Raw genomic sequence first — 13,831 nt, 5'->3', positions numbered from 1 at the left:
AGAATTTTTAAAAAAGGAGAAGGAAGAGGAAGAGGAGGAGAAGGATGAGGAAGAGGAGGAGAAAAAAGGAGGAAGAGAAAAAGAAGAAGGAAGAGGAGAAAAAGAAAAAAGGGAGGAGGAGGAGGACCCTGAAGGACCCTCTGTCAGAGGGACCCTGAATGATTTGCTGGTCTTGGATTCCTTTGCTCCAGTTTTTCCCCAGCTTCTTAGGTTTCCCTGGATTCAGGGGTCGCGTTCTACTTTCCACATCTATCATCCTCTGGCAGCTTATAAGAACTTCTGGTTCTCCTATTCTCCACAGGTTGATGGTCCGTGGACTCAGGAGGACACACAGCTTGGCAGTGAGACAATGGAGGGGAAACCACTAAGGACTCTCTCATTGACCTTTAACCTGCTATCAGGATGAGAAAGAGGAAGTAAAGTGGGGAGTCTTCCCTACACACACACACACACACACACACACACACACACACTATATATAGATATAGGTATATAGATATAGATATAGTCATAGATATAGACAGTGCCTACTCACTACCCTTTTCTTTGCTATCTTTGGTGGTGGCCTACCAGTACCCTGGCTACTGACGCTAACAGTATGTCTTAGAACTGGAGTGTGTGTGTGTGTGTGTGTGTGTGTGTGTGTGTGTGTGTGTTGGCCAGCACCTCACTCTTTCAGCACCCAAGATCCCTGTCAGACAGACAGTGTCTGTGAGAGTCAGAGTATCCTGTGCTCGTGATATTTGCCCAGCATACAGCTAGTGTCTCTGGATAGAGACCACTCTGGACTCTTCTCCCTCCAGTCTCAGCCTCCTGCTAAGAATTAGTGGATGAACCTCTTTCCAGCTCCTCCCACTCTTACCTTCTCGCTGTTTCCCTATGTCCACAGTATTTGGAAGGAGCACTAAGAGAGCACAGAAGAAAGGAGGCCTGAGACTTTGGCAGCACACTAAGGCTCCTTTCTGTGGTGTCCCAAGCCTGTTCCCCCAAAACATTCCACCCTCTCTGCCTTTGCTCCCATCAGATTCTACATCTGCATCCAAATCTCCATCCCAGTTTTGACAGGATTCTGTAGACTGCCTCTCTTCCTCCTCACCTACTCCTTGGTACCTTTGACTGGCAACGATGAACTCTCCAATGATTTACAGACAGCGAGAGTGCACAGGGTCCCCGGAGAAGCCACACAGAGTATTTGCAGCAGCCTCTCATATAAGCACCCTGGGAACAAGGGCCCTGCAGGAGACCTGCCCGTTTCCAGCTGCCCCTCACCCCTGTATTTAAGCCAGAGAGAGAGGACCCAGAGAATGGCAGTTCTGACAGCAGCTATCATATGAAGTATCACATGGTTGCAGAAAAGGCACTCCTGATGCAGGGGCCCAACTTCAGTCTCAGATCTGGGGAGTGTCACAGATACCCAGATACCCTGGTCTACTTGGAAGCCACATCATGAATTAGGGAGGGCACTTGTACAAGACACAACCCTATTATGATCCCTGTAACCCTCTAGTGTGATTCAGGCATAAGGAGCGCGGCAGTGTTTGTGAGAGTGAGGGAAGGATGGCAGAGAAATTGTTGTGGTGAGAAGTGGGGGGAATGAATAGGAACCTAAAAGAAAAACGCAACTTGTACACGGCGTATATTGGATTGGTTGCAAGATTGGCAACCCATTTATAAGAACTGAATAGATTAAAAAACAAAGTAAAATAGGGAGGAGAGGGCAAGAGGAGACAGGACGAAAAAAACAACAGGCACAGAGACCTAAAAAGAAGGTGAGGAGAATAAAGAAGAGAGCAACTCAGAAGTTGCCCGGGGAGATGCCCCAGAGCCCTGCCTGAGGTCCGGGGCCAGACGAGACAGGAAACCAGGAGATCGAGGCGGGGATCGGGTCTCTAGGGACCTACAGAGAGTAGGAAAAAAAGAGGGAGAAGGCACGGGGGTGGGCAAAGATAAAGAGAACCAAGGCAGCGCGGCAGCGCGGCTGGGAGCGCAGCGACAGGCGAGAGGGAGGGAAGCGGAAATTTAAAAGTGAAGATGCAGATAAGGCAGCCTGGAGACGGGGACCCGGGTAGGGGGAGGAAAGGGGCGGAGAGTAAGCAGTGAGAAAGGGGAGGGAGGTGGTTAGAAAGAGGGCCCTGTGGAAGGGACTTGAGGCTGGGGCCTTTGAGGTCCAAAGTGGGGCCACATTCTCTCCCCACCGACGTTTGCTGAGAGTCGGGGAGGTAGAAAAAGACACACACACTCCTGGCCGGGTCTGAGCTCCGAACTGGAGCCCATCCCCCGCGTGTCTCCTGGGCTGCGGGGCGCGGGGGGCTGCCGGGTGCGCTTGGCTGAGGCGCAGCGCGTTGGAGACTTTATTGCGATGGGAAGATAAGAGGGGCGGGGGCGGGGTCTGGGGGGCCGAGGCGGCCGCACTTTAATTAAAACGGAAATTGCGGCCCCTGCCCGCGCGGGGCCGGAGGGTTGCAGGCGGCCTTGTAGCTGGGAGCATCGCTCCAGGACCCCCTCCCTCCTCACCACACCCTGGCTGCCCGCTCCCGCCAGGCCTTGCCGGACCCGGCGGCGTCTACTCTTCCCTGTCACCCACAGTCACCACGGGCGGGTATCGGCACCCCAAGCGCAAAGCTGACGTGCCCCCCCGTGCGGTCCCCCCCATCTCCCACCGCCCAGTCCCCGGCAGCGATGAGACAGAGCGGCACCTCCCAGCCCCTGCTGATCAACATGTACCTACCAGGTACCAGGGACCAGCCGGGGGCTGGAGACACCAAGACCCTGGGCGGGAAGTCTAGGTCAAGGCACGGGGCAAGATCGATGGACAAAAGAAAGGGGACGCTTCCAGAGAGTCGATTGGGGGGTGTGTGAGAGAGACTGCTGGTTGGAGTTTGGGGCATTCAGGGAACCTGAAGGGTAGGCAGCGAGCGAGCTTCGGGGTTTCGGTGTGGGTCTAGATGACACGCAGATTCAGGATCGTAGGAGGCTGCAAGCAGGGGTCTTTGGAGTGGTGGACTCCGGGCTCCAACATTGCCCAGAGGCTGTGATCCGCTGGGCGTCGCCCCAGAGCCCTCAAGGGTCCTCATCTTCGTCCTCCAAGTGTTCTTACCGGCCGAGAATTCCAAGTGCCCCTTTCCTCTTTACAAGGGGCTCTGCTCGCTCAGACTCGACTAGCGCGATCCCCTCTGGGTTTTATAAGGTTCCAGCCGGCCCCTTCGGAAAGCGGATTTCCTTTTTCCTGGACGCGTTTCCTGACTTGGGCGCTACGGAGGGGCTCTGCGCCGGCTCGCGTCGCAGCCTAGCTTGGGGAGGAGGAGCTGGTGGCCCGGACCCCCAGAACATTTCAGTCCCTGGGCCCTTTCGGTCAAACTCACAACTTCTGCCTAGGTCAGCTTGACTGTTTTCTTCCGCGCCGCAGATCCCGTCGGAGATGGTCTTTTTAAGGAAGGGAAGAGCCCGAGCTGGGGGCCGCTGAGCCCTGCGGTACAGAAAGGTGAGCTGGCTGGTACACTGGGTTGATGGGGACGACGGTAGTAGATGGGGCAAGGGTACGAACCCCAACAAGAAGCGTACTACTGCCACTAGACAGTGTCCCACGTTGTAGAAAATAGGAGGCCGTGGTCAGATTGTACAGAGGCTTTCTGGAGACATTGGTTTTTTTGTCTTTAACTTGTCCATTTTCTGAGCCCCGTTCCGATGCTAGATTTTCGGGACAGGTCAGGTCAGGCGAAGGGGGAATCTTGGCCTACAGTCCTTTTTCTGCCAAGTATGGGTTTTCTAAGCTTTTACGCCAAGGCCTTTGGTATCCTTTGTGTGTGAGCTGTGTTTGGAACAAGTCGTAGCACTTCCTGACAAGGGGACCCCGATAATTACTCTCCAGCCACCCTAGACCTAAACCCTAGCCTGTACTTCCTGGTACCTCTGCCGAACTTGCTGACTTGTGTTTGATACTCAGGTTTCCTGCAGTAGATGACTGGCCTGTTGTCACCCAATCACCCTGTTGGTGGCTGCCATTTCAATGCTTTACCATAGCTCTTGCCCCGCCAGCACCCTAATCTCACAAGAAGGCAGAAAAGATAAGATTGACAAGTGCTTTTCTTCCCCAGAAGGAGGGAGCTGTACCAACCAAGAGGGATGGGGGACCAAGGCTCTGTCTTGCTTCCACTCGGGTCTCAGATGCACCTTTGAGACCAAAGCTTCCTATGGTTGCTCTAAACCGAAATCCTGTCTCCCAGGAACCAACTAACTCGTCACTGGTTTGGTTTAGAGGAATTGGGGTAGAAACTGTAGGGAAAAAAAAGAAGCTCTGGTGTTCTGAGTCAGTGACATTGAATAGGGAGGAGGCTAGTCTGTTTTATTCTAGAGGGGAATGGGGGGCAGTTTGTCCAGATTTTTGTCTGCTTAAGGCTTCAAAACAGGGAAGTGTGAGTTCTGGGCCATTCACCCCCCCTCATCCCTTGCATATGAAACTTGCCACTGTCAGGTATCCTGAGATCTGTAGGAAAACCAGCCGGGAATCGATCACAATCCTTTTGCAATCCCATTTCTTCAGGATTGCCCACCACCCTCCCCCTCAGAGTTCTGGCGTCTTCCTCAGCTGCACAGGGGTCAGTGCACCTGGGGGTGGTGAGCATGGGAATCTTCTAGAGTTGGCCTCTTTTCTCAGTAAACAGGGCCTCTCTGTGTTCTTCTCTGACATAATGCTTCTTCAAGCTGGGCCTGTTCTACTTAACTGTATGCCTTTGGATGGCAGGGACAGTCTATTGCTTGTATAGGTGGGGCCAAGACCCATCATCTACGTGCATAACTGCCCATTCTGTCTGGATCTCTGGACAGGACCTCAACTGGTTGGGCAGTTCGACCTCCCGCACCGGCTGTCTTTCATCCTGTACAGTCTCTGTCTTAAGTAAAGGAGACTGACTAGGAGGGTAGGAGGGTCTGGTGTCTGATCCTTTCCTAGGGCTATGGTTCACCACCACTTTTCCACAGAGGGAACAGGGTTTTCCCACATCCTACAAAACAAGGTCACCCAAAAATCAAAGCCTTTTTTGTTGTGCCCTGCTGGTCTACACTGGTTGACCAGCTGCCTTCTGCCACATACAAGGATGCAGTCGGACCTTTCCGATGTGGGTTTGTTTTCTTGCTTCACCTCCATCCCCCTAGTTCCAACCTGCCCGCTCCTTGGCTAACTGCTCCCCTTCCCAACAGGCAGCGGGCAGATCCAGTTGTGGCAGTTTCTACTGGAGCTGCTGGCAGACCGCGCGAACGCCGGCTGCATCGCGTGGGAGGGCGGCCACGGCGAGTTCAAGCTCACCGACCCCGACGAGGTGGCGCGACGCTGGGGCGAGCGCAAGAGCAAGCCCAATATGAACTACGACAAGCTAAGTCGAGCACTGCGCTACTACTACGACAAAAACATCATGAGCAAGGTGCACGGCAAGCGCTACGCCTACCGCTTTGACTTCCAGGGCCTGGCACAGGCTTGCCAGCCACCACCCGCGCACGCCCACGCCGCCGCTGCCGCCGCCGCAGCGGCAGCCGCCGCCCAGGATGGCGCACTTTACAAGCTCCCGGCTGGTCTGGCTCCACTGCCCTTCCCCGGCCTCTCCAAACTCAACCTTATGGCAGCCTCGGCCGGCGTGGCGCCCGCTGGCTTCTCTTACTGGCCTGGTCCCAACGCCACCGCCGCTGCCGCCGCCACCGCTGCGCTCTACCCAACCCCGGGCTTGCAGCCCCCTCCCGGGCCCTTTGGCGCGGTGGCCGCCGCTTCGCACTTGGGGGGTCATTATCACTAGACGGGACGGCCGGGTGCAGTGGGGCCTCTCCCACACAGCCAGTGACCAATCCCATCCTCATCCTGGGAGGAGCCCCGAAGATTTCCCCGACGTTCCTTTACCACAGATTTCGTTGCAGCAGCCGCTCCCAGCCCAGGGAAGAAAGGATGGGAAGCCTCTGAGGTCTTCCTTGAATACGAGGCTTCCAGGCTCCCATTATCATCACCCCAGGAAGGGTGCATGTGCTCCCACTTTAATTTTTCTCTTCCAAGTCTCCAGATTCTGGAACTCCCGTCTTTTTTTCTCTTCTCACCTGGAGCCCCTGCCTTCCTCTTTATGACCCCTAGTTTTCTGTTTTGTTTTTTTTTTCCTCTCTCTCTCCTCATTTTTTTTTCTCTCCCACGACCTACTCCAAACGGTAGTACCTCGGTAGTACCTCGAGCTTCTCACACTCCCCTTTTCGGGATATGAGAAGCATCAAAAACATCTCTGCTGTTGTCCATCCCTATCCCAATACTCTGGCTTCGCTCCCTTCCATACCACACTCTGGCCCAAGGACCCTCGTCTGTATATATTCCTTTCAGCCCCATTAAAGATCCAAGCTTCCTACTGCCTCCTCTCTCTGTTCATTGCTGCACCAGGGCTCCTTTCAGGGAGGACAAGAAGGTTAAAGGCTCAGCGCAGGCAGAGCAAAAGGCCTCCAAGAATGAGGGCAAGCAAGCCTGGGTGTGGGTGGCCTAAAGTGAGGAGGATCCGGTGTGTGGGATCCTGAGAGGGCGCCTCTCTCACCCTCACCTCATCCCACTTCATTCCAACTTTCAATCCAAGGAGCACCCCACTCCGCCTTCCTCGCCTTCCTCCAGCTCACCCACCTTTCCGCCATCTCCTCAAGGCATCACATCTAACAACCCGGAACCTTTCCCTCTACTCCATCGAAGTTTCCTTCAGCTTCATTTTGCCCTAATTACCCTTCCCCGCCTCCACTCCCTACTTCGTGCCGTTCTCCCAAGACCACCTCTCACTATCCTTCACAAACGCCCTGCTGCTTGCAGTAGCTTTGGCCCCGACTCTCGGTATTAGTTGCCTCTACTCTTTAAAGGCTTTCTCACACTGTTTGGCGGCTGGTCCATTCTTTTCCCGCTAGCGGTGCGCGCCCTCTGCTGGTCTGAGAGAGGGTAGGCCGGGCTACGGCTCAGTCAGGGAGGATTTGATGGAACACCATCAGATGCTTTATCTGCTAAGACAAAAGGACCAACATCGGGTTGCCTCCACATGTCCTTTAGCCTTCAGAGTGAGAAGCAAAAGGAGGGACCCAGTCCCTTCACCCTGGATCTAGCCTTGGGAAGTCTGGGAAGTAGATTGGGTAATCTTTCTGAGGCTTCTGGATCACCATTGAGAGGCACATGTAACCTTATCTGTTTTCTTTTCCAAAAACCTGTTGTCCGGGAAGCGACCTTAGATGTATTCCCTAAGAAGAAAACATTCATAAGGATAGTTGTAGCTCTTTCCAGAGCAAAAGGTCTTCTTCATTTGTGGGAGAATGCCTTGGATGCCTTAGGCCTCTGACAGGCAGGCAGGCAGGCAGGCCCACCAAGGAGATTGCCCTGTGTCCTGAGCAGAAAGGGGAAATGAAGGTGAAAGTCTGGATAATTTGAGTGAGTATAGATGAACATCCTTTCGCAGATTGCCTATGAACCATCCAGGCCCAGGATTATTATTCACTCACTTATTCCCCTCCTCCTCCTCCTCCTCCTCCTCCTCCTCCTCCCCTGTTTTCTAATAATGCTTACTATAGGGAATCCAGTCAGGCATGGTGGTACCTGTGATCCTAATGCTGAGAACTAAGAAGCAGGCAGAGCCAGACTTCAAGGTTGATCTGGTCTAAAAGCAAGACCCTGTCTCAATAAACAAAACAAACAAACAAAAACTTGAAAAAAACCATGCATAAAGCCTCCATTAAATACTTGTTAGATAGAAAGTGTAATGAGACCTGGGCAGGGAGAGAAATCACTGTGCCTCGTGCAGGGGCCATTCTCACTCCCTCTGTCTAGTGCCTTCCTTTTCTCTCTGCCTTTTTATTTGTTTTTGTTTTGTTTTGTGAGACAGGGTTTTTCTGTGTAGCTTTGATACCAGACTTGACTCAGACTCACAGGGATCTGTCTGCCTCTGTCTCCCCGTTTTCTATACCGGTTTTAAAAAGATTTATTCATTTTATTTTACGTGTATAAGTGTTTTGCCTTCATGTGTGCATGTATACCACACTAGGGTCTGGTGCCTGACAAGGTCAGAAGATGGCGCTGGATTCCCCCGGAACTAGAGCTGTGGATGATGGTGAGCTACCATGTGGTGCTGGGAATTGAACTCTGGTCCTCTTCAAGAGCAACTAGCTATTGCACTCTCTCTCCAGCCCCTGTCCATGGCATTTAAAACTTCAGAGTGCTCTGCTGTCTTAGTCCGGGTTTCTATTCCTGCACGACCATGACCAAGAAGCAAGTTGGGGAGGAAAAGGTTTATTCAGCTTATACTTCACATTTCTGTTCATCACCAAAGGAAGTCAGGACTGGAACTCAAGCAGGTCAGGAAGCAGGAGCTGATGCAGAAGCCATGGAAGGATATTACTTACTGGCTGGCTTGCTCAGTCTGCTTTCTTATAGAACCCCGGACTACCAGCCCAGGAATGGCACCACCCACAGTGGGGCCTGCCCACCTTGATCACTAATTGAGAAAATGCCTTACAGCTGGGTCTCATGGAAGCATTTCCTCAAGGGAGGCTCCTTTCTCTGTGATAACTCCAGCTTGTGTCAAGTTGACACACACGAGCCAGTACATCTGCTTTTCCCAAAAAGCACTTGGGCAAAGGCATGCTCCATGTCCTGTCCTATAGAGCTCTTGAGATGGAGAATGGACTCATGTAGTCCAGACAGTCCATGAGCCAGGGACCCCAAGTCTGGGGCCCGCTAGAGGCCTGAGACTTGCACAGGGCATTGGAGGAACAGCATGCTCACAGCCCTGCTTACAGAGATGGAGCTCACCAGAGGAGACCAAGGGGGGATGGAGAAATCTGAGCTGCCAAAGATTTCCTGGCAAGGGTTGAGAGGTCCTGTTCTTAGATATTTTTAATGCATTTTAAAATTTTACTTATCTGAGCACACTGTAGCTGTCTTCAGACACACCAGAAGAGGGCATCAGATTTCATTACAGATGGTTGTGAGCCACCATGTGGTTGCTGGGAATTGAACTCTGAACCTCTGGAAGAGCAGTCAGTGCTCTTAACCGCTGAGCCATCTCTCCAGCCCGCCCCCTTTTAATACATTTTAAAGATTTATTTATGTTTTGCGCACTGTTGTTTTGTCTGCGTGTCTGTGTGAGGGTGTCAGATCCTCTGAAACTAGAGTTATACACAGCCGTGAGCTGCATTGTGGGTGCTGGGAACTGAACCAGGTCCTCTTAAGAGCAGCCAGTGCTCTTAACTCAGAGAAAGAACCCAAGTCACAGCAAGATTGAAGCTAGGAGAGGCTGTGTACAAAATAGTTCTGTCTTAGGAAACACAATGAAATGCAGAAAAACTGGGCTTGAGGATTGATGGGGATGTGGCGTTTAGGGTGGAGGAAGGGCTCCACCCTCTGGAGCATCTGACTCCCACCCCGATCCACAGAATGTAATATAGTGGACCAGGATGTGAAAAGGAAGAACTCCTGAGAGACAAGAGCAACACCTTTGTAGTCTGGGAAATCACCTGGAGTGTGTCCTCATTTTTTCAGAGACCAGTCCCGAGGGAGGGGACTTGCATGAGGATGGTTGAGGGCGTTGCTGGGCATGTGCACAGAAGCTGCAGTGAAGCTGCTGGTACTCAGCACGGCCTGGCATGTGTCAATCCTTTTGGGAATAGTTGAAAGTGGGAAGGGTGGATTTGGTGGCTTCTCTAACCTTGATCTCCTTGAGGTCCCCGTAAGCTGGTGAAGGGATTTCAGTCATAGCGGAGTAGGTGAAAGATGGTCAGCTAATTGATCTTGCTTATGAAATCTCATTTTTATATCCTCCCAACTCTGGTCTTTTCTGTTCTTATATCAGTCTGGAAGATTGATACAGACTGGGAACAGTTACAGTCGTGGCTTGTTACTGAGCTGGCCATGTGATCCTCAGGTACATCTCTTTTCTGGATTTCCATTCTCACCTTACGAAAAGTCGGAGGCTAAACCGACTGCACCGGCCATCTCATCTGACATAGATACTTCAGGCATACTGGGGCACACATTCCTCAGAGCCTCTGCTCTTCTAGTTCCATATTTTGTTTTCCTCTAATATCTCTTTAAGATTCCTTAGGTGCTCTCTAGCCTGCTTGTTTGAGCTGTTTAGAATTCTGTCACATGGGGGTGCTGATAATAGAAATACACCCCGCTCTTTGATGAACCTGGCCCAGCGACAGGCTCTGCTTTGTGCAGATGTTGTCCCAGCTGTCTGCTCTCTGACCTGATCATGACCTTGTTAAGTCACCTCAGTTTTCAGGTGAGGAAACTGAGGCTCGGAAGAGTGAAGTGAATAGGGTAACCTGTGGTCCCAGAGCCAAATTCCTTACCATCCTGCAAGTTTCTCTCATGGTGGTCCTGTCTGGATTGTTTCCTCATGGAATTACTTGTTGTGTTAAATATTAAATCTCAGTCAGGGGTTTATACCCCCTATTGATCATTCAGCTCCCAAATAAAAGACACACTGCCTTTAATTAATTAATTAAATTAAAGATTTATTTATTTATTTTCTGTATGTGAGTACACTGTCGCTGTCCTCAGACACACCAGAAGAAGGCATCAGATCCCATTACAGATGGTTATGAGCCACCATGTGGTTGCTGGGAATTGAACTCAGGACCTCTGGAAGAGTAATCAATGCTCTTAACCACTGAGCCATCTCTCTAGCCCAAACTTTATTTTTTAATAAACCTTCAAAGCACTAGAAGTGGGCACATATCTACCCTTTATGCTATTATGTCTACTTCCCTATCAATAACCCTGAGATAGGACTTGCCATGTTCCGTGAGGGCTGCTCTTAACTCCAATTGGCCAGCCCTCATGGCCATGTTCTCATGACTCACGTACCCTATGGTATCTTCTCCTCTCTCCACTTTCCCCCTCTCCCTCTCTTCTCCCCTCATGGTTCTGCCTCAGACACCAAGCCCGGGCACTGAAACCCCACCTATCTCTCTCCTGCCCAGCTATAGGCTGCCAGCATCTTTATTCAATTTTATTTATTTTTAAATTAAGGAGCAAGGTCACATAGCATCACTTTGTGTACATTATGATTTTCTCATCTCTGGGGACAACCGGGCTTTGGGGACAGTATTTAGCATTACAATACATAGCAACAGACCAAACCTCAAGTGTGGCCTGCATTTGCCCAGCTGTATCTTCCCATCATAGCATGAGATACTCGGTTAGAAAAGATAAGTTAGCAGCTCTGCTCCTCGGCATCCCTACTTAGGCTTCTGACTGAGAGGGAGGAATTGAGCTGTTTGGCTGCCCTTTGCTAGCCTTCACTTAGCACCTGCAGTCCTTCAGGCTTGGAGTCGATCGATCGATCACTTGCTTTTGGGATGGGGGGGGGGATCTCACTCTATTTGATTCTGATGGCACGTTTTACCTTGTTTTGGTCAGCATGGTTCTCCATGACTTTCCCCCATCCCGGGACAGCACATTTCATGTTTAGAGGAAAGTGACCCCATTGATCATGACTTTTTCTTTTGATGAGCATTATCTCTGGCTGGACACTGCTCCATTTCCTCTTTTCCTATCTTGCTATTCTTGTAATTAAAAAGTGCTGGAATATTGCATCTGAGAGCAAGGGCTATGAACTAGATCTCCTTAGTTTGACCGCTGGTTTTCTCCCTTGCATGTTACGACTTCTAGAAACTCACATCTGTGTGCCTTGGTGACCTCATCTGAAAAATGGGTATAAGGAAGGCAGCACCTGCCACGTAAGTTATTATAAAGATGAAGAGACCATATGAGTACCTCAGTGTGTCTAGTAATGCTCTCTACTACTTAAAGAAACAAACAAAAACAACACAAAGGCCAGTGAGATGGCACAGTGAGTAAAGGTGCCTGTCACCAAGCCTGAACTGAGTTCAATCCCCTATGGTGGCAAGCATATACCACTTTCAAATGTACACACACACAAGTAAGCAAATAACAATATAATTATGTCTAAAGCCCGCTGCCTCCTTCTCCTCTGGTCTCAATCAGCTGCACTAAGGAGCTCAAGTGGCCACGTCCACTTCCCCATGGCAGTCTAGACCTGGTCCTAGGTCCAAATGGTGAACCCACTTGACTAGTAATGGAGTACTTGGGTTGGCTTCCCATCCTCAGGGCATCTTCCAATTTCTTTGTGAGCTAAGGAGAGAACATACAACACTTGGAACTATAAGATCTCAGCAAAGTAAAAGCTACGTGACTGGGGAGATGGCTCACCACTCTGAGCTGTCTTCTACAGGGCGACTAACACTACTGCTTGATTCCCGTTGTTACTGTGTGGACTACAGAGCTTCCAGTAGCTTCCACATTAACAGCAACTCACATTACCACAACCAATATCCAAAGTCATGTTTGATTTTTAAAAACCTGTTTTCTCGTTATATGGATGAAAGTGCTGAGGTGCCTAAGGGATAAGTAACTTGTCTCATAACAAGGAAGGACACTGCAGCATCCGAGGTCACCCCAGCACCAGGCAGTGCTCTCCTGCCTCAGGAGTCAGACTAAGACTGATGCTGAGAGCTTAAGTTCCAGGTACCATTTAAAGGATGCTTATGTTCTCTTTACCATTGGACCTTTCTGAGCTTCATTCCAGCAGTAGTTATAAGTTATAGAAAAAGACACAAAGGACTCATTAGGAATCCCAGACCTTCCCAGAGATGGGATTCAATTACCATGCAATATTTACTTCATTCCTGAGAATCAGAGTTACAGGAGGAAACAGGCCAAAACGCCAACCCGCTGACTGCCCAAGCCCTGAACAGGTTCCTAATGCCAGCATTCACCAAAAGTTCCAGACAAATAGCAAAGTGAGGGAAGCATGTAGAAAGCTTGTGGGCATTGCATAACTCTCTCTGATGGCATGATCTAGTAGAAGCAGCCTCGTGGGCACTGCTGCGAATCTCCCCCAACCTGTTCCTTGGGGGTGGGTAAGGCTACTTATTTTTCTGATCCGTATTGACATCATTATAAAACAGAGATGCTAACACCTGTTAACTGAGGACAGCCTGTGCCTGTGCAGTTCAGCCCAGAGCTCTAGACATTCATTGATCAGTGCAGAAGCAAGACTGAAAAGTCATGCCATTCCCTGCTTACTGTCTCATCCTCTAATTCTGCACCTCAGCTTCCCCATGAATCAGACAAGCTCCCTATCTGTCTATCATCTATCTATCTATCTACCTACCTACCTACCTATCTATCTATCTATCCATCCATCCATCTCTGGATGTGTATTTCCACATTTAATTTTTAAAAAACTGTTTTTTATTTTTATTTTGTGTGTGTGGGTGCTTTGTCTGCATGTGTGTCTGCACACACTGGTGTGCTGGGCGCCTGCAGAGTTACAAGCGGTTGTTAGCTGTCGCGTGGATGCTGGGAAATGAGCACCAGTGCTCTGTGCTCTTAACGGTTGGCTCTTAACGGTTGGCTCTTAACGGTTGAGCCATCTCTCCAGCACCCCCTGCTTTCTTGAGGCTAGAGGAGAAAGTATCTAAAAGAGGCTGGAAGGCCAGGGAGCACCACTTTCCTCTTTCTGGATCAGGATGCTAAGTTGCTTAGCAACACAGCAGGAATTGCTGAGAAGGCTCCAAGCAGTACTAGCCTTTATTCCCTTCCTCCTCCTCTTCCTCCTCTTCCTCCTCTTCCTCCTCTTCCTCTTCTTCCTCTTCCTCCTCCTCCTCTTCCTCCTCCTCCTTCATACAATAGCATAAAGTGATCTGTAAGGTGCAGGGTGGGAGATAAATGGAGAAAGTGTAGAAGGGTCTCAGGCTTAGGTGGTAAGTAAGATCTAGGATGCATACTCATCCCCTGTGATTATTTTTTCCACCT

General features: G+C 50.5%; 1 protein-coding gene across 2 annotated transcripts; it reads left to right on the top strand.

Annotated features, from left to right (window-relative positions):
* The first annotated feature begins 2,444 nt into the window (after nucleotides 1-2,444).
* On the top strand, nucleotides 2,445-6,368 carry Fev (FEV transcription factor, ETS family member). Of its 2 annotated transcripts, none has more exons than XM_087564729.1 (3): nucleotides 2,445-2,731; nucleotides 3,376-3,481; nucleotides 5,197-6,368. In XM_087564729.1, the coding sequence occupies exon 3, from the start codon at nucleotides 5,355-5,357 to the stop codon at nucleotides 5,781-5,783; it is 429 nt and encodes a 142-aa protein (XP_087420855.1). In that variant the 5' UTR covers nucleotides 2,445-2,731; nucleotides 3,376-3,481; nucleotides 5,197-5,354; the 3' UTR covers nucleotides 5,784-6,368.
* Nucleotides 6,369-13,831: the final 7,463 nt, after the last annotated feature.

The sequence above is a fragment of the Rattus norvegicus genome, chromosome 9 (genome assembly GCF_021556685.1).
Source record: "Rattus norvegicus strain SHRSP/BbbUtx chromosome 9, alternate assembly SHRSP_T2T, whole genome shotgun sequence".
Taxonomy (NCBI): Eukaryota; Metazoa; Chordata; class Mammalia; order Rodentia; family Muridae; genus Rattus; species Rattus norvegicus.
Note: the sequence above shows the minus strand (reverse complement) of the source record. Positions and strands in the feature narration are given on the sequence as shown.